Below are 21363 nucleotides of genomic sequence, written 5' to 3' on the forward strand. Positions count from 1 at the left end.
TTTCCAACTTATGCCAAGAAATAATCTAAAGCACAGCTGGTCTCTCTCCCTGAAGTTCCTGGTATAGATCTTCCTTATACAAGGAAATAAATCATTTTCTAATTCACACTCCTGGTGGCAAGCAAATAATTATTTATAATCAAGAAGGTTTTTCATCTAGTTTCTACCAGGTTAGACTAAATCACAACACTGTCAAACCAGGAAAGTACTTAATTAAGCAGAAGAGGTGACAATAAATCAGTGTACTTTGTTTGAAAAATTATAGGCCCAAAGTTGAAGTCGGAAACCTGATTTCTATTCTCAACTTACTTAAAAATCTTAGATGAGTTGCTTCATTGTTCTAGACCTCAGTTTCTTCACTTATAGATGATAAGTTCTATGCTGACACAACTGACTTATATTTTGGGAAAAACTAAACTGTATCCCCAATCACTCTTAAAAAAGTAAAGTCCAGAGGACTGAATAAATATTCAAATATAAAAAGTGAAACTACATAATTTCTAGACAGAAGTATAAATGGATAAGTTTATAATTTTGGCATGGTGAAGTTTTAAAAATATAGCCAATAAGTTATATAGAAAAAGTGATAAGACTACATAAAAAACTTAAATCTTTTGTTTGGAATAAACCTACCACTATAAAAAGTTCAAAAGATGAAAGAGAAAAATCAAATAGAAAAATAAAGGATACGGTCAAATATTCACACACAAAAATACAAATGGCCATCAAACATATATAAAGATGTTCTTCATTCATAGCTAAAGATATGGAAAATTAATACATTTTAAGACACTAAGTGCTGGCCAGGATAAAAGAAGTGGGCATGTGTTTGTGTTGGTGAGCTTATAAAGTAGTGCTTCTCTCCAGTGCTGATGTTTGTTACCTGTCTCTGAGGCACTTCTATTCCAATTATTATCAGAAATATGCCTCTTACAGTATTTCCACTACCTAATTTGGCATTCCAGAGCCACATTTCATTCTGGGACACTATGTGCAAATAGTGTCTGGTCTCACTATCCCATTTCTTATCACTGCCTCTGCCTTGAGAAAAGTTCAAAGTCTCCTACAGTATGGCTCTCTTTTTCTCTTCTACTCTTTGGGACATGTTCTTCCCTTTGATAAGGGACTTCCCAGGTGGCTCAATGATAAAGAATCTGCCTGCAATACAGGAAACAGGGATTCGATCCCTGGATCAGGAAGATCTCCTATAGAAGGAAATGGCAACCCACTCCAATATTCTTGTCTGGAAAATCCAATGGACAGAGGATCCTGGCAGGCTACAGTTCATGAGGTCACAAGAGAGTTGAACAAGACTTAGAGACTAAGCAACAACTTCCCTTTGATAAACAAGTTCTACAATTCCAAGAACTTAGCCAGTGTAGTTCTGAAATCATAGCCATCAGTCACTGGCTGAGGGGAAGAAACACAAAATTTGGTTAAATTCTTGAATTGAAAAAAATATATACAAATTAATATTTAAAGAAATTGTCCTGCCACAAATATTTTAAATATAAAATTAAGATGATTAAATACAATAGGACACTACTTTAAAGGGCAAAAGTTAGCATAAACTTACAAAATAATGTTTGCTTTTAAGAGCTACACAAATAATGTTTTTCACAGAATAAAACATGCCTAATGAAGCAAAATAGCATGTATTACTTTCTAAAAATCTCCAGTGTGGGCCTTATCCATGAGAAATCAAGTGCTGAGTGACACTTACAATAAATTTAGAAGTAAACTAGAACATAAAAACAAAAGGAGACTGAGGGAGTAATTCTATTTTCCCTTTAATTTGAATCAGCAATGAATACTATACATGAAAGAGACTAAGCAAAATATAATCCAACAAATAAACTATTGGCATATTTTTTAATATCTTCTTATTTGCATTTAGACAATTTAACACTGAAACCAACGGAAGAAACTCGAAAGATATACTTAGTTTACTTACAATAATAAATATACATGTAAGTGTAGATTTATACTATTGTCACTAAAATTATAAAAATTGAGTGTGTCCATTTGCTTGAATGGTTACTCACTTCAGTATAAGTTATAATTTCCCAGGTTTTAAGTAAATGGGAAATATGTGAAGCATGTCAGCTATTGTTTAACAAACAGAACAAAAACAGGATAGAAACAAACAAACAAAAAGGATGATTACTTGAAAAACAAGTAATAGGGAAAACCTTGCAGTAAATGTTTTCTTCCAGGTCCTTAGAATTTAAGAACACAGACATGTATAAATAATCTCCTCAAAATGACTCTTTAAAGATTATTTCTTAATGATTCTTCTTCAGTGGATCTTATTTTCTCTATTCTTCCTTGCACTCTTTCTTAACTGACTTTTATTGAAAATAGGCTCTAATCTCAATTGGACAGCATAGGATATTCATCAACATTTTTTTTTTATTAATTCTTTTTTTGGAGAAGGGGAACACTCTGTGTGGTTTGTGGAATTTTAGTTCACTGGCCAGGGATCGAAATCGAGGCACCTAGCCTTAACCACTTGGCCACGAGGGAATTTCCTATTAATTTTTTATAAATTATTTTTATAAGGATAACCAGCATTAGTGAGCTTTCTAATGAGATGGAATAAGCTTGGAACATTAAGGTAAATTAAAATATAAAATGCCAAATTATACTTGTTTTAAACTAAAGACGTCACACACCTTGTAGAAGTGTCCCAATATACATCTTAGTAGTTTATAAGCTATGGATTAATATCTATGTTTTTGTAAGACAAGGCTGATGCTAAACTATCAGAAAATGTTTAAGATTTTAAAAGTCTCATATTTCATGCAAAAATAGATATTCAGTTCATTTCATTTGCTCAGTTGTGTCCGACTCTTTGAGACCCCATGGACTGCAGCATGCCAGGCCTCCCTGTCCATCACCAACTCCCGGAGTTTACTCAAACTCACGCCCTTTGAGTTGGTGATACCATCCAACCATCTCATCCTCTGTCATCCCCTTCTCCTCCCGCCTTGAATCTTTCCCAGCATCAGGGTTTTTTTCAAATGAGTAGATATTAAGAATACCAAAACCACAATTTACAGTAGATCAGTTTAGTTCAGTCGCTCAGTCGTGTCTGACTCTTTGTGACCCCATGAATCGCAGCACACCAAGCCTCCCTGTCCATCACCAACTCCCGGAATTCACTCAGACTCACGTCCATTGAGTCAGTGATGCCATCCAGCCATCTCATCCTCTGTGGTTCCCTTCTCCTCCTGCCCCCAATCCCTCCCAGCTTCAGAGTCTTTTCCAATGAGTCAACTCTTCGCATGAAGTGGCCAAAGTATTGGAGTTTCAGCTTTAGCATCATTCCTTCCAAAGAAATCCCAGGGCTGATCTCCTTCAGAATGGACTGGTTGGATCTCCTTGCAGTCCAAGGGACTCGCAAGAGTCTTCTCCAACACCACAGTTCAAAAGCATCAATTCTTCGGCGCTCAGCCTTCTTCACAGTCCAACTCTCACATCCATACATGACCACAGGAAAAACCATAGTCTTGACTAGATGGACCTTTGTTGGCAAAGTGATATCTCTGCTTTTGAATATGCTATGTAGGTTGGACATAACTTTCTTCCAAGGAGTAAGTGTCTTTTAATTTCATGGCTGCAGTCACCATCTGCAGTGATTTTGGAGCCCAGAAAAATAAAGTCTGGCACTGTTTCCACTGTTTCCCCATCTCTTTCCCATGAAGTGATGGGATCGGATGCCATGATCCTCGTTTTCTGAATGTTGAGCTTTAAGCCAACTCTTTCACTCTCCACTTTCACTTTCATCAAGAGGCTTTTTAGTTCCTCTTCACTTTCTGCCATAAAGGTGGTGTCATCTGCATATCTGAGGTTATTGATATTTCTCCCGGCAATCTTGATTCCAACTTGTGTTTCTTCCAGTCCAGCGTTTCTCATGATGTACTCTGCATATAAGTTAAATAAACAGGGTGACAATATACAGCCTTGACATATTCCTTTTCCTATTTGGCACCAGGGTGTTGTTCCATGTCCAGTTCTAACTCTTGCTTCCTGACCTGCATACAGATTTCTCAAGAGGCAGGTCAGGTGATCTGGTATTCCCATCTCTTGAAGAATTTTCCACAGTTTATTGTGATCCACAAAGTCAAAGGCTTTGGCATAGTCAATAAAGCCAAAATAGATGTTTTTCTGGAACTCTCTTACTGTAGATAGAATTTAGTAAATTTAAGGGAACTAGGGTTTCCCAGGTGGCTCAGAGGGTAAAGAATCCACTTACATTGCAGGAGATGTGGGTCTGATCCCTAGGTCGGGACGATCCACTGGAGGAGGGCATGGCAACTCACTCCAGTACTCTTGCCTGGAGAATTCCATGGACAGAGGAGCTTGGCGGGCTATGGTCCAAGGGTCACAAAGAGTCAGACACAACTTAAGTGACAGCACTAGGTGAAAAATCCACATTCCCTGGAATTACCTTAGACCAAAAAACAAAAAGTGAAAGTAGAATTTCTCTCCCCTACCTTTTCTACTTTCTTTAGGTCACTGAAAACTGACTAGAGAATTCAAGTTTAAGATCATAAAGAAAAAGTGTGACAAACTGATAAAGTAGCATTAACCTATATACACTGCCACATGTAAAACAGATAGCTAGTGGGAAGTTGCTATATAATATAACACTTAGGTAACTTAGCCTGGTGCTCTGTGAAGACCTAGAGGGGTGGGATGGTGGGGGTGGGAGGAAGGCTCAAGAGCGAGGGGATATATGTATACTTATGGCTGATTCACATTGCTGTATGGCAGAAACCAACACAATATTGTAAAGCAATCATCCAATTAAAATAAATTAAAAAGTTATATTATTAAAAAATAAAATTATATGATTTATATTTTTAAAAAGACTATAGATGAAATAAGAATCCATTGGTAATCATAAATAAACCTAAGAAAGGTATCTGAAGCAGGCTGATAGCCAGAGTTTCTTCTTGAATTTTGAAGAAACTGGAATTGAACAAAATCTTTATTTATCAAATATGCGTTATAGTTTGGGCTTCCCTGATAGCTCAGTTGGTAAAGAATCCACCTGCAATGCAGGAGACCCCAGTTCAATTCCTGGGTCAGGAAGATCCACTGGAAAAGGGATAGGCTACCCACTCCAGTATTCTTGGGCTCCCTTGTAGCTCAGTTGGTAAAGAATCTGCCTGCAATGTGAGAGACATGGGTTTGATCCCTGGACTGGGAAGATCCCCCAGAGAAGGGAAAGGCTACCCACTCCAGTATTTTGGCCTGAAGAATTCCATGGACTTCATAGTTACTAACATTTCTGCATAAACTACATAATTATTAATATCACAACCACAGATACATTTTTTAGTATACAACCAAACATACCTACTGTGCATTTGATAGATGATCTTGGGCATGTCATTTAACTCCTTGGATTAGAATTTATTCATCTGTATTCCAAAGTGATTAAACTAGAAATCTCCAACAGCCTCCTTTAAGCTTTAAGGTCTGAGAGCCTAAAAATAACATTCCCTCAAATAATCACTTTGAAAGTAGTAGAAATTTTGCAATAAAAACATAAAACTGTTTTATATTCCTTTATTTTCCCTAGAAAGCAGCTCCATTACTTTTACCATTGGAAACCTACTTTCCAGATCCTTCATATCAGGGATCACTCATTAATTCACTATTTTATTAGTCTCTGGCCTACAGTGAATAAACATAAGTTATGGGAAGATTTCACTTAGCAAAAGTGAAATTAGCAAATTACTCAGATCAATTTTATAGAAGTCTCAAAAATAAGTGTATTTATGTATTTTGGCTCACTGTAGATTTACCATTTATTTTGCCCTCTGAAAATACCAACTGACAATGCATGTAAAACACAAATTTTAATTACATAATGTTAATTACATAATCTCCTCATTATTTGCTACCATAATGATAATTCTAATTTTTTTCAATTTTTAGAAATATAATACATATTAGAATAGCAATGGATGAGGCCGAAATTAAAGATAATTTAATATGGAAAAAGATAGTTATTACTAATCAAACAGTATTTTTGAGATCCCATTGAATGCAAAGAAGTATTTGGATAAATACTTTTAATAATGCAACATATATATCATTGTCATTAATAATAAACAAATGAAGGTTGATTGCTGGACAATTCTCCACAGGACTCTCTAATTTCCCCTGGGTATTAAGCATGCCTACTGTATTTCTGCTGTACAGCAAAGTAAATCAGCTATATGTATACATATATTTCCTTGTTTTTGGATTTCCTTCACATTTAGGTCACCACAGAGCACTGAGTAGAGTTCCTTGTGCTACATAGATTTTTATTAGTTATCTATCATTTTCTTCTCAAGTGCACAGAGAACACTCTTATCATAAATAACTAATTTAAAAAGAGAAATAAGCAAATGTATTTTTAAAAATGAGCCAATAAAATTCTTACTTTGACAATTATATAAACATAAAAATTTTACTTAGGGCTTCCCTGATGGCTCAGTTGGTAACAAATCTGCCTGCAATGCAGGAGACTCTGGTTCAATTTCTGGGTCGGGAAGATCCTCTGGAAAAGGGATAGACTACCTACTCCAGTATTGTTGGGCTTCCCTTGTGACTCAACTAGTAAAGAATCCACCTGCAGTGCAGGAGACCTGGGTTCAATCCCTGGGTTGGGAAGACTCCCTGGATGGAAAGGCTATCCACTCCAGTATTCTGGCCTGGAGAATTTCATTGGGTCATGAAGAGTTGGACATGACTGAGCAACTTTTACTTAAAAAAAAAAAATTACTTAAAGAACAATCTCTCAATTTTAGAAAAATAGTTTTAAAGTTAGGGAATTCTTCAGGAGATATATATATATATATATATATATATATATATATATATATATAGTGAGAGAGAGAGTGCAGAGTGCTTACAAAATATTTATGCAAGGAAAAATAGGTATATACAATTTTAAGTCAATATGAAGTTGTATGATAGTGGTTGGTGGAAAATATCAAAGCTTGCTTGAGTCATATGAGTGATACAATTTAAAGTCTATAGTTTAACAAGAAGGTAGAATCTTTTAGGACTGAAAAGATTGGAGAAGACTTTTGTCAAAGAAGTGGTAATTTTACTTGGGTCTGAACTACTTGATAGACATTTGATAAGAAAAGGTATAAGAGAATAGGACTTCAATCGGAGGTAATAATATAGCAAAGGAAAAAAGCCTTGGACAGATTGGTTTCTACAAAAGACTATCATAGTTAATGATTGAAAAGAAGAACATGAGGGTGGTGTTCAGAAATTAGAGAAATATTTCAACCTTAGAAAATTTTCTTATGCATGACTTTTTTCAATCAGATAAGATACAAACCACAGATGCAACAGGTTAGACCAGAAGAAAGGGAAATTGACCAAAAAGAAAAATTGCTGACAAACTTAAGAGGAATCTTAGAGTCCACTGACCTGCACATTTTTCTTTGCCTTCAAACTAAGCCTTGCCTCCCAAGATTCCTCATGATCATTTGTTTCAATTCACTTGGACTAGGCATTCTGTTCCCCAAACAAGCACACAGTTTTCCTGCCTCTGCATTTGCTGTAACAGTTTATCGAATAGTTCAGAGCCAAGTCAAATACTACCTCCTCAACAAAAAAACTTCTCCAATGATCTCAGTCCTAAATGATAGTTTTCTTCTGTTTTATTATTAAATTTAGATTGTACCACTCACATGATGCAAGCAACTTTTTGATTTATAAATATATGTGCATCTGCTTGCTTTATCCTAAATTTTTAAGGGCAGAAACCGTGATGCAACTTTGCATACCTCAGAGTTTCATAGGCTAGTCCATAAATACAAAATCCAACTCACAAAATAATGCTAAATGCAAATTTGTTGAATGTGTTCCAGTGTTGACACATTTTTTACTCCTTTCATGCTTCTCCTTATCCTTATGAAGCAATCTTTATACTGAATCCAAATTTTGTGTTACATTCTAACTTTTGGTAAATACAATGATTGAAACATATCTAGGTTCACCCAAAAATGTCTTCACCAAAAAACACTGCAATATTGTAAAGTAATTATCCTCCAATTTAAATAAAAATTTTTTTAAAAAAGAAAAAGAAAAAAAGAGGCATCTAGAGAATCTAGGGATGATCCCAATAACTGTGGGGAAAGGAAAAATTTAAATGTCTCTCTGATTTACCTACTTGAATCAGAACACATTGAGGTTGGAGGAGAGAAACTGAGCTGCAGTCAGTCTTTACTACCTGATCTGTTTAATTCCACACTGTAGGTGCTGGGGAAGAATGGGCAATGGTAAAAATGATAAGTTCTTCTCTTAGGCTGCATTTTAGTTTGAAGGGATTGTTTGGTATTCTATAGCAGCTATGAATATTTCTTTTTTAAACTGATGATTCTAACTTTTAATCCACATGAACACAAATGGATTTCTTCTTTTAAGTAACTGTTCAAAAGGTTAATTTCCTTTTTTGATCAACCTTTCAGCATAGGGATATCAGCTGTTGTTGGAACATAGTTAAACCCAGTACAGTTCAGTTCAGTTCAGTTCAGTCGCTCAGTCGTGTCCGACTCTTTGCGACCCCATGAATTGCAGCACACCAGGCCTCCCTGTCCATCACCAACTCCTGGAGTTCACTCAAACTCACGTCCATCGAGTCAGTGATATCATCCAGCCATCTCATCCTCTGTCGTCCCCTTCTCCTCCTGCCCCCAATCCCTCCCAGCATCAGAGTCTTTTCCAATGAGTCAACTCTTCGCATCAGGTGGCCAACGTACTGGAGTTTCAGCTTTAGCATCATTCCTTCCAAAGAACACTCAGGACTAATCTCCTTCAGAATGGACTGGTTGGATCTCCTTGCAGTCCAAGGGACTCTCAAGAGTCTTCTCCAATACCACAGTTCAAAAGCATCAACTCTTCAGCACTCAGCTTTCTTCACAGTCCAATTAGCTGTTACTAAAAACCAAACCAAGGCATTCTGAGAAAGTGGTTCAAAATCCTACATTTTTGACCATTATATATCTTCAAGGACCTTATTCACCAATCGGCACTCCCATTCTAACAAACTTTAGGGCTCACTAACTACCTTTGGAAAGCAAATCAAAGCCTCTTTTAAAGCAGAAAGCCACCTAAAGATAACTAGGACTAGGGTGAGGTTAGGGGGCACTCAGGCACAAATTATAAGGGACACCCCAAAACTCAATAATAAAGATAAATGTTTAATGCACTACTTTAAAGAGCTAAAGTTTTTTTTTTTTAATTCTATGATAAAATATCAATTTTAAATAAAAACAAGATTCTGCCTTACACTTGTGGGGCTTCCCAAGTGGTGCTAGTGGTAAAGAACTCACCTCCCAATGCATGTTACATCCCTGGGTCAGGAAGATACCCTGGAGGAGGGCATGGGTATCCACTCTAGTATTCTTGCCTGAAGAATCCCATGGACAGAGAAGCCTGGCAGGCTACAGTCCATAGGGTCAGAAAGAGTCGGACATGACTGAAACGACTTAGAACATATGCACTCTACACTTGATGATTCAGCTCAATGGCCTCATCCTAATCTCCTAAGTCTGGGGCACATCCTTAAATTTGCACCAGAAGTGAGTGCTTTAATTGCTTTATCCTCTGTGCCCTAAACACTTTCATGTATGGTATCTTCCCGAGTTCCTTCATTAAATGCCACCTTTGGATTCATAATCCATTGTATCAGCCTTTTTCCTTTAGATAGTCTTTGTTATTACCTCACACAGAGTCCCATTGAATTATTGGTGAACTCTCACCAAGTGGGATAGTGGTATCTATCAGATGTCCCCACCTTCAGGTTCCTCTTGCTCTTACAGTTCCAAGTTTTGAGGTTCTCCATCTGTGAAAGATGCCCCGTTTTGGCACCCTGATCCTGCCAGGACCACAATTCTGGTGTGGCGCAAAGTCCCCACAACCTGAGAAACAGCTCCACTCTTTTCTACTTTCTGAACGAGTACTCCTCTCATGTCATCTATATCCTCCTGCCAAAGGTAGAATGGAAAGACTGGTGCCTAGGCCCAGTCCTGTCTGAAAAGCACTTTCCTTCCAGGAAGAAACTTTTGTAGACCGTGGAGAAAGCAAGTGTAGTGACTTTCTCCTGTTATTACTACATAAAGGGAAAAAACAGAAAAGAGAACCGATAAGGACAATCCCAGCTTTCCCGCCAGCTTTATGCTTCAGACCTTTGTGTCCACTAAGTCAAGGTGCTCCTCTACCCCACCAGCAGTTGGAGCAGGCAGCCTTCGAGGGCTTCGAGAGTCGGTGGGCCACGCCCCCTGGGCTAGTCACTCCCCTTATTGGTCTAACAGCCTGTCACTCCAGTTTGGCTCCCACTTCTGCTAACCATTCACGTAGCTTGGTTGTGTCTTGGTGCGTTTAATGTTGCCAATAACGAGAGGTTTGTTTTTTGGGGGGGGCGGGGGGGGGAAGCAAGTACAGGTCGTACTTTAATTAGTTCATTGAAAACTCAGTTGCTCTCTGAGCGGTCGTGTAGAGACTGCTTTCGGCTTTTTTTTCTGCTGACTGCTAAGATCTATAGAGAGCTGCAACAATGCCCAAAAGAAAGGTAAGTGAAATAGGAAGATAGAAGGGGTATTAGCGAATGAAATACATATTTCCTAATCGGCAGAATTTTTAAAAAAGCATTTTGGCGTCTAGTTCGATTTTGTGAGGTGCCTAAGGGGAGGGAAGGGCAAATATCGGTTAGTATAAGGTTGAGGATGGTCTTTCACGCAACTAGTAGTTCACTTTTGGCTTGTTTTGTTTAAGGGAAAGAATCGCTTGAGAGGTGTCTCCGCGCTGAATTACAAACAGCCATAACGCTGTGCTGTCGCTTCCTACCCCACCCCCTTTCCTCCGCTTACCCTATTGGAGAACTCTTCTTCCAACCACACTTTCAGGCACTAATTTTCTCCTCAGCCTCCAGCTTTCCTCCGGGAACCGTCCTGTTTTGGGGAACGAAGGCCATGGCTTTCTCCCGTATTTATTTGCCTTTGTTCTTCAAGTTTTCTTTTTCTTTTTTTTCCCTCCTCCACTTCTTGTCAAGCCAGATGGCTTTGCAGTGGTAATCCTGCGCCATCAGGCGGCGCAGACTTCAAATTGTCCTGAAGAAGGTAAAAATTCACCGCTGTAATAGCAACTTTAGGCCCGAGAGGTCTGAGACTCTTCAAGCTCACTGTCTAAAGGTGGAAGAATGATAAGAGAAATGCGTCAGATAAACTATTGCTGATCTTGGGGTAGCGTGGATTTGCTCACTTTAGACACGAAGAATTGATAGGAGCTATTCAAGGGCTGCTGCTGCTGCTGCTGCTAAGTCGCTTCAGTCGTGTCTGACTCTCTGCGACCCCATAGATGGCAGCCCACTAGGCTCCTCTGTCCCTGGGATTCTCCAGGCAAGAATACTGGAGTGGGTTGCCATTTCCTTCTCCAATGCATGAAAGTGAAAAGTGAAAGTGAAGTCGCTCAGTCGTGCCCGACTGTTAGCGACCCCATGGACTGCAGCCTACCAGGCTCCTGGTCTCCTGCAAACCCTCACTTAAAAAATCATGACTCCTGCCTTGGACAAGAAAGAAATCACACTCGGTGTTGATTTGTTTGTTTGTTGGGGAGCGGGGTCCCTTAGAAGTGAAATCGATAGCTGTTTTGTTGCTTGATAAAATTGTAAAATACTGTGCTATTGTAAGGCGTTATGATTTTAAGTATTATTCCTCTCTATTCGTTTGTCTTCCCTATTTTTAGAAATAGGAATAAGACTGAAATTCCCCGGTGCTCTGAGGCTGTATGATTCATGCAATAGTTATACTAATCCCCAGTCTAAAAGGACAGAAAGCAATGGTTTCTAATCACCAACCCCCTTCCTGTGATTCCCGCCGCTGCGCTTTTCTAGGCTTGTGCAATGGATCTTGCGATTTTACAGAGCTGACAGCAACCTTGTAGCAGGTAGTGGCGGGAAGTTTTAAAATCCGCAGCCGGCTTCTCAATAAAACGCGCTGACGTTGTAACAAAGAGGTAAACCCTCCGCCGCCGCAAAGCATTGTGGGGATTGTAGTTCTTGTCTCCAGAACGTGGAGGCAATAAGCGAGCGTCAGATAAGTACAATTATATCTCAAGCATGAGGCTAAACAGACGGGAAAATTGCATGAAACTCCGCCCTTCATTCTGCTCGCCCTCCCTCATCCTGTTTGGCTTTAACACAGGCTACAACAGGTGGATTTTAAAATTAAAGTTTGTTTTTAGGAGATAACAGTTTATACAAAAGGATGAAATTGACTATCAGTTGTATAAACATGTCTTGGGAATTCATTTGCATCTTGGTGTACATTTGCACCTAGATAGCATATTCAAAAGCAGAGACATTACTTTGCTAACAAAGGTCCGGCTAGTCAAGGCTATGGTTTTTCCTGTGGTCATGTATGAATGTGACAGTTGGACTGTGAAGAAGGCTGAGCGCCGAAGAATTGATGCTTTTGAACTGTGGTGTTGGAGAAGACTCGTGAGAGTCCCTTGGACTGCAAGGAGATCCAACCAGTTCATTCTGAAGGAGATTAGCCCTGGGATTTCTTTGGAGGGAATGATGCTGAAGCTGAAACTCCAGTACTTTGGCCACCTCATGTGAAGAGCTGACTCATTGGAAAAGACTCTGAAGCTGGGAGGGATTGGGGGCAGGAGGAGAAGGGGACGACAGAGGATGAGATGGCTGGATGGCTTCACTGACTCGATGGATGTGCGTCTGGGTGAACTCTGGGAGTTGGTGATGGACAGGGAGGCCTGGCGTGCTGCAATTCATGGGGTCGCAAAGAGTCAGACACGACTGAGCGACTGAACTGAACTGAACTGAGACAGCATGCTACTAGGCAATAACGGGTGGCTACTTGAGCAGAAGTTCAGGAAAAAGTCATAAGCTGTTATATTGCAGACTGCAATCTATAGGCAATATATTCAGATCTATACATTTATATCAATGACCTTATTTCTGTGTGGTTTTCTCCCCTGTATAGCCTGCAGGTCAAGGTGATATGAAGCAAGAGGTGAGTTTCTTTAGTTTTAGAGTCTGTCTGAAAAAATTCACTTGTTTTATAAAACTGACACATAAGCAACTAAAACCTAAATGCTTGTTAGTGTATTTGTACCATATGAGTACCAATATGGTATGCCAGTGGTATCTCTCATAAATAGTAGGTAGTAAAAACTCCAAACTTCTTGGGACTTGGGATGGTATTGTGTTTAAGATCTCGAGAGAGCTTCTTCCTTTTAACTAAAGAATTGCTTTGTCAGTTTCCAAAAAGGGCTTTATTTTCATTTCTAAATATACTGTTACTAGCCATTGTGATGATTTAGCCTAGCAATTGAAATTTAATTTGGAATTTTTTTCTTAAGCATATGAAGGGTCCAGAGAAGGGAAAAATCAAAACTTGTATTTTTATTAGTGCAATGATACATTCTAATCAAGCTCACGATACTTGTTAATGACAACATATATATAGTGTTACACTAAATATTTTCACCACAATATAAATATTTCTAGTTTTGTGTATCCATAATTCTCTTAACTGATAATTATTTTTAACTTATAGCCAAAGAGAAGATCAGCCAGATTGTCTGCTGTAAGTAGTCTTTATAAAAATTTGCCCTGTATAGTAAAATGTAATTTTAGACTTCAGAGGATCCTGGACAATGTGAGTCATTTAATACAAGATTTATTTTTGATGTTTTAAGAAAAACTTTCTCACCAAGGAAATATTTTTGTCCTAGTTTTCAGTTTGAACAACACTCATTTATTTTAATCACAAAGTTGAATTTCAGTTAGTGATCTTTCTTCAATTATGATGTCTTCTCTTTCTTCCCCCATGATTTGCACTTCTTCTTCTTCCTTTTTTTTTTTTTTTCAGTTGCCTGTGCCCATTATACCAGATTTGAAGTCCAAAAGAACATCAACTCCAAGGGTAAGTATTCAGCAAGCAATATTGAGAGAAACTTGCTTTACTTCAGAAATAATTTTTTGGAAAGGCATACAAGTTAATCATTTTGCTTTGTTTTCTTTTCAGTTAGTCATATATTACATTATTTGTTGTTGTTGTGATTTGGTTGCTAAGTCATGTCCGACTATTTTGCAATACCATGGGCTGTAGCTCGCCAGGCTCCTCTATCCATGGGATTTACCAGGCAAGAATACTGGAGTGGGTTGCCATTTGCTTCTCCAGGGGATCTTCCCAACCCACGAATCAAACCTGCCTCTCCAACATTGGCAGGTAGATACTTTACCACTAAACCACCAGGGAAGCCCCATATTACATTATACATCATACCATACGGTACATGTCAGCCCTTTGAGTAGGAAATATTTGTTTGTGTTCTGTGGTTGTCTATTGTATATTAACATTTTCCCTAGGAAGAGACAAAACAAAAATTTAGTTGGATAGGGCCATAAAATGTACATGCTTTTGAATTCATACAGTTACAATACCAATATTCCTGGGAAAACACAAGGTATAAACTGTAGTAACCAAAGTAATGTTTTGTGATAATAATAGTAACTAACATTTGATAATACTGAACAATTTGCAAAGTGCTTTCACATACATTATTTTCAAATGCACACAATTGATTTTATATAGGCTTCTATGTTCTGGTGTTGTGACTAGAAAAATATTAAAAATAGAGATAGCCTCAATATTAAGCTTACTTTTCCCCCTATATTTACCTTTATTTACATGTAAATGTTTGTGAATATAATATGATTTTATTTCTTTTTAGAATTCTTTATTGAGGCATTGTTGATGTTTTAAGGATAGGTGGAATTCTTTAATTCAATTTTATTTTTATTGGAGGACAATTACATTATGATATAGTGTTGTTTTCTGCCATACATTAACATGAATCAGCCATAGGAATACATATGATATATGTCCCCTCCCTCTTAAACCCCTCTCCTTCCCCATCTCACCCCTCTGGGTTGAAATAGAGCACCGGCTTTGGGTTGAATTCTTAACATCATGAAACATTAAGGCTAGCAGAAACGTTAGAAATCATCTAATCTCATAATTTTGTGATTGAAGAAACTACATTACAGTTGTATTCATAAAATGCTTTAAAATCCTTGATTAAGAGACCTTGCTAAAACTATGGCCATAGTTTTATTGATCACAGTAAATGACAACAGAAGAGAAAGTTTCTATTTGGTTTTTCTGTATTTCACATTTCAAGGTCACTATTTATAAAATTAAATACTCAACTTATAAGTTGTTAAAATAGTAAACACTGTTTATTTCTTCTTTTAAAAAAAGTGCTAGAATAAAACATAATATAAAAACACTTCACCCTCCTTGGCTCTCAGTTTCTCATATGTTAAAAGGATAATAATATATCTATATTGCATTTTACAGTTTCCAAAGTAATTTCACATATATTTTATCATTTGCTTCTTACAACATCCTGGTAAGTAGGTGGTATCACTCTCTCTTACGTTTGAAAAAATAAACACAGAGAAATTTATGCTTTTGCTCAAGGTCACATCAAGCAAGAAACAGATCCAGATTTAAAACATGTTTGCTGGCCCCTTAATCCAGTGCTCTTTCTACCACATACACACGTAGGGCAAAGAGCTTTCTTGCAAAGAAATTATGATTCAAATCATTCTAAAACGTGTAGCCCTAAATATTGTATCACTAATATCCCCAAGTGATTTCTTTTAAATGTCTTTAAATTGGTGCTGTCCCTAAGTTAGTATTTTTCATAATTATTACCAGTGGAGGCTCTGCAATCAAAAACCCTGTTGCTAATTATTAGACATGACAGGGATAAACTGGTCCCCTCTAATCAAAGATAATTAATTTATCAAATTTTAACCTGATGCTGGCAATTGGCCCTGAGTACTGTACTCTTGCCTGGAAAATCCCATGAATGGAGGAGACTGGTAGGCTGCAGTCCATGGGGTCGCTGAGAGTCGGACACGACTGAGCGACTTCACTTTCACTCTTCACTTTCATGCATTGGAGAAGGAAATGGCAACCCACTCCAGTGTTCTTGCCTGGAGAATACCAGGGACGGGGGAGCCTGGTGGGCTGCCGTCTATGGGGTCTTACAGAGTCGGACAAGTGACTTAGCAGCAGCAGCAGCAGCAGCAGCAGCTACTGGTAAGCATTCTAACTTGTTACTTTTCATCTGAGAGAAACTTTGATTTATATAACAGGAATAGTATTCGTTTTAATGCCATTTCAAGTTTATAATGGCACTGAAAGTATTTTAAAGCTTTTCCATAAACTGTTACAACAGTTGGTAAAATAATTGTCCCATTTAATCAACATACCAATTAAATTGTGTATTTATCTTTTTATTTTTTGTGTGCTGCTGGACAGAAAATGAAGACCAAAAATGATATGATGGGAAAAAACACAGATGCAAGTGCCAAAACCATAGCTGAAACCAAGAAAGAAGTTGTTAAAGAATACAACAACGAAACTGCTGAAAATGGAGGGGCCAAAATTATAGAGGTATATTCCAATTTGTCCATTTGAAAGTTTAACAATGGGTTCAACTGAAAGAAATCTTGTTTGCCTTGTAGTTTAAAAGCTGAGAAACATTAAATGAGTATGTCTCCATAGTGTCTTAGTCTGTTCAGGCTGCTGTAACAAAACACTACAGACTGGGTGGCTTATAAATAGCAGAAATTTATTTCTCCTTTAGTTCTAAAGGCTGGGAAGTCCAAGATCAAGGTACCAACATTTTTGGTATCTGCTGAGGACCTGCACAATTGCACTCATCTCACACACTAGTAAAGTAATGCTCAAAATTCTCCAAGCCCGGCTTCAACAGTAGGTGAACTGTGAACTTCCAAATGTTCAAGCTGGTTTTAGAAAAGGCAGAGGAACCAGAGATCAAATTGCCAACATCTGCTGGATCATCAAAAAAGCAAAAGAGTTCCAGAAAAACATCTATTTCTGCTTTATTGACTATGCCAAAGCCTTTGACATGTGGATCACAATAAACTGTGGAAAATTCTGAAAGAGATGGGAATACCAGATCACCTGACCTGCCTCTTGAGAAATCTGTATGCAGGTCAGGAAGCAAGAGTTAGAACTGGACATGGAACAACAGACTGGTTCCAAATAGGAAAAGGAGTACGTCAAGGCTGTATATTGTCACCCTGCTTATTTAACTTATATGCAGAGTACATCATGAGAAATGCTGGGCTGGAAGAAACACAAGCTGGAATAAAGACTGCTGGGAGAAATATCAATAACCTCAGATATGCCAATGACACCACCCTTATTGCAGAAAGTGAAGAAGAAGAACTAAAAAGCCTCTTGATGAAAGTGAAAGAGAAGAGTGAAAAAGTTGGCTTAAAGCTCAACATTCAGAAAACTAAGATCATGGCATACAGTCCCATCACTTCATGGCAAATAGATGGGGAAACAGTAGAAACAGTGGCTGACTTTATTTTTGGGGGCTCCAAAATCACTGTAGATGGTGATTGCAGCCATGAAATTATGACTCTAACTCCTTGGAAAGAAAGTTTTGACCAACCTAGATAGCATATTAAAAAGCAGAGACGTTACTTCATCAACAAAGGTCCATCTAGTCAAGGCTATAGGTTTTCCAGTGGTCATGTATGGGTGTGAGAGCTGGACTATAAGGAAAGCTGATCGCCGAAGAATTGATGCTTTTGAACTGTGGTGTTGGAAAAGACTCTTCAGAGTCCCTTGGACTGCAAGGAGATCCAACCAGTCCATCCTAAAGGAGATCAGTCCTGGCTGTTCATTGGAAGGACTGATGTTGAAGCTGAAACTCCAATACTTTGGCCACCTGATGCGAAGTGTTGACTCATTTGCAAAGACCCTGATGCTGGGGAAGATTGAAGGCAGGAGGAGAAGGGGACAACAGAGGATGAAATGGTTGGATGGTATCACTGATTCAATGGACATGATTTTGGGTAACTTCCAGGAGTTGGTGATGGACAGGGTGGCCTGGTGTGCTGTGGTTCATGGGGTCGCAAAGAGTCAGACACGACTGAATGACTTAACTGAACTGAACTGAACAGAGGACCTGCTTCGTGGTCTATGGATAGCAGTCTTCTTGCTGTGTCCTGACACCATAGAAAGGGTGAGAGAGCTCTCTGGGGCCTCTTTTATAAGGATATAAATCCCTTTCATGAGGGCTCTACCCTCATAACCTAATCACCTCTCACTGACCTCACCTCCAAATACCATCACATTGGAAATTAGGTTTCATCATATGAATTTTGAGGGACACATACATTCTGTGTACAGCATATAGTATAGTGGTAAATAAGAGAAAAAGAAAGAAAATGAATTTAATATTTGAGAATTTTCAGGAATGGGTATGGGAGCAGTGGGTTAGCACTGATATTAATAGAACAATGCCAGTGATCATGACTTGATAATCTAATGACTGTCCTGTTAAATATAGACTGATCCTCTATTCCTTTTGTCAGTACATGGGCTATTTATAAATGCCTTTTCAAGATCATATGAGTCTTTTTCCCTCTTCAGATTGCAAAGCAAATCAGTATGTTTATTTTTCCAATAGATCTTGCTTTGCATATTTATCTTATCACATTTTTCAATATTATAATTAAAACAATGACAATGGGATTTAATGCCAAATCTATAAAGCAAACCTGTGCATATAGGGAAAATCTTTGTAACTGATCCTATGATATCTGGTAAAAGACTTTTCAACTAACTTTTTACAAAGTAAAACTAAATATCACCAATATAGAAATAAAATGTATTATTTCTTCAAGAAATATATTTTGTATATGTGTATACCACTCATTGAGAATTATTGATAGAGAATATGTCATTTTTTTCTGTATTTACTCTGTTTCCTCATATTTGTAATGAAAATTATTTATATGAATAGGTTTTTCCAAATTTATTGTTCCAAATATCTATTTGTGCATGATTATGTAGAGATACTTTAATTAATCCTATTTCATATAATACTTCCTTATGACATGTTGTTTAGGAGGCCTTTTCCACAGGGAAAGTACTTTCTTTAATAAGATAGCTATAATTCTGTCTTGGTTCCATATTTACAAATATAATCTTGTTTTTTGTTCTATGTTCATTATAGGCACCAGTTCCTGAAAGAGAAATAGAGGAAATAAAAGAAGAAAAAATTGAAGATATCAAAGAAGAAGGAGAAGAAAAGAAAGAGGCAATGGCAAAAGATGGAAAAGAAGATGAAAAAGAAGATCAAAAAGGAGATGGAGATCAAAATAAGGAAGAAGTGAAAGGAAAAGATGTAGAGGAGGACAAAGATGGAAAAGGGAAAGAAGATGAAAAAAAAGATGAAGATGGAAAAGAGGAAGAAGACAAGAAAGAAACTGGAGATGGAAAAGAGGGTAAAGATAGGAAAGGGAAAGGAGAAGATGGTAAAGAGGAAGAAGATGAAAAAGAAAAAAGAGATAAAAAAGAGAATGAAGATGGGAAAGGGAAAGGAGAAGATGGCAAAGAATCTGAAGATGGAAAAGATAAAAGAGATGGAAAAAAGGGAGAAGCTGGAAAAAAGGATGAAGATAGAAAAAGGGATGATGGTGGAAATGAGAAGGAAGATGAAAAAAAGAAAAAAGGAAAAGAGAAAGAAAATGGAAAAGAAGATGGAGGAGATGTAAAAGATGAAAGCAAAGCTGAAACTGGAAAAGAAATAATCAAAAGAGAAGAGGTCAAAAAAGAAGATGGAAAAAAAGAGTCTCCGAGTATTGCATAAAGCTGCCCTATATGGTTTCATAGTTTGGTAATATATACCTCTATGTTATAATGTTAATACAGATGAATATTTTTATCAAGTATTTTATAGACACAGCTTTTCTTTAACATCAATTTAGTTTCAATTTTGTTTCATCTTCATACTGTTCATTAGTCACAAAGTTCCTAACATTGAATTATTATCTATAAACTTTGTGATTATAATGGTGGAATATATAGAAAAAATATGCTTTCAAAATATGCTTTGTCAGTGAATACCCTTTTCTGTAATTTATATGTTAAATCTTTGAATTTTAATTTTACTCCTATATGTAATAATTTCAAAAATTGGAGAGATCCCAAAAGAATTTCCTCAAAAATTCTTGTGGTTCTCTAGGTTGTTTTTATAAAGAAAGTGAATTATTTTCATGTAATGGTAAGAGAATTATCTTTCCCAAATATAACTGTAATATTACTTGGGAAAAATGCAATTGAAATTCCATTTTTAAAAGAAATACAAATGTTTATTTCAGAACGGAAGTTCTGATAATATGTGTATTCACAACATTTTATTGGATTTATCTTAATAAATTATCTTCAAAGATGATTGTAGTTTGTTATATCTCCAAAATTGCAGCTAGTGAAATATTATAATGCTGTTTTTTCTATTGTGATGTTCATGAAAATATTTTTAAGAATTTTCACTGAGATAAAATAAGCATAAAATTCACCATTTCAGCCATTTCAAAATGTATGATTCTATGGTTTTAGTATATTCACAATGTTGTGCAACCACTATCACTATCCACTGTCTAATCCCATGTATTTTCATCACCAAAATAATTGATGACATATCTAAATCTGGAGTTGCCAAACTCCAGGTCACAAAGATGTATACCCATATAAAGAGTTTTATAATTTTATCTTTTGCATTTAGGCTTTTGATACATCTTGTGTTAAATTTTGTGTATGGTGTGAAGTAGGATCCCGGATTAATTCATTTGCAAGCACTATTTCTTGAAAAGACTATTTCCCCTTTGGATGATCTTGGCACTGTTCAAAAATCAATAGACCATAGTGCACTGATTTATTTTTGGACTCTCAATTTTATACCACTGATCTTTATACCATGATGATCTTTCATCATGTCAGTACCACGCTTTTGACTACTATAACATTATATTAAGTTTTGACATTAGAAAGTATATGTTCTTCGACTTTGTTCCCAGTCCCTTACAATTTTTATGAGTTTTAGAATCATCACGTATGTTTCTACAAGATAAAAGGCAGTTGGAATTTGATAGAGATCATAATAGTATGAAAATAAATTTGAGGAACATTGCCATATTAACAAAATTTCCTTCCAATCCATGAACACGGATGTCTTTCCATTTATTTAAGGTGTCTTTAATTTCTTTTTTAAATAATACAGTATTTTTATTGAGGTAAAAATAAAATAATGTAAAATTTGTCATCTTATTCATTTTTTAAGTCTAAAGTTCTGTGGTTCTAAGTTTATTTGTAGTGCTATGAAATAGTTCTCCAGAAGTTTTTCATCTTGCAAATGTGAATCTATACCCAAGAGCAATTTCTTTCCATAGTATTTATAGTTCTTCATGTACACATT

At 37.0% G+C, this 21363-nt stretch overlaps 1 protein-coding gene across 1 annotated transcript; it reads left to right on the forward strand.

The window, feature by feature from the left end:
• The first annotated feature begins 10445 nt into the window (after positions 1 to 10445).
• Positions 10446 to 20340, forward strand: HMGN5 (high mobility group nucleosome binding domain 5). Its single transcript, XM_061409610.1, has 6 exons — positions 10446 to 10594; positions 13026 to 13055; positions 13602 to 13631; positions 13917 to 13970; positions 16383 to 16517; positions 19123 to 20340. Exons 1-6 carry the CDS (start codon positions 10580 to 10582, stop codon positions 19756 to 19758), a joined length of 900 nt encoding a protein of 299 aa, XP_061265594.1. The 5' UTR covers positions 10446 to 10579; the 3' UTR covers positions 19759 to 20340.
• The last annotated feature ends 1023 nt before the right edge of the window (positions 20341 to 21363 follow it).

Source organism: Bos javanicus, chromosome X (assembly GCF_032452875.1).
Source record: "Bos javanicus breed banteng chromosome X, ARS-OSU_banteng_1.0, whole genome shotgun sequence".
In the NCBI taxonomy this organism is placed as follows: domain Eukaryota; kingdom Metazoa; phylum Chordata; class Mammalia; order Artiodactyla; family Bovidae; genus Bos; species Bos javanicus.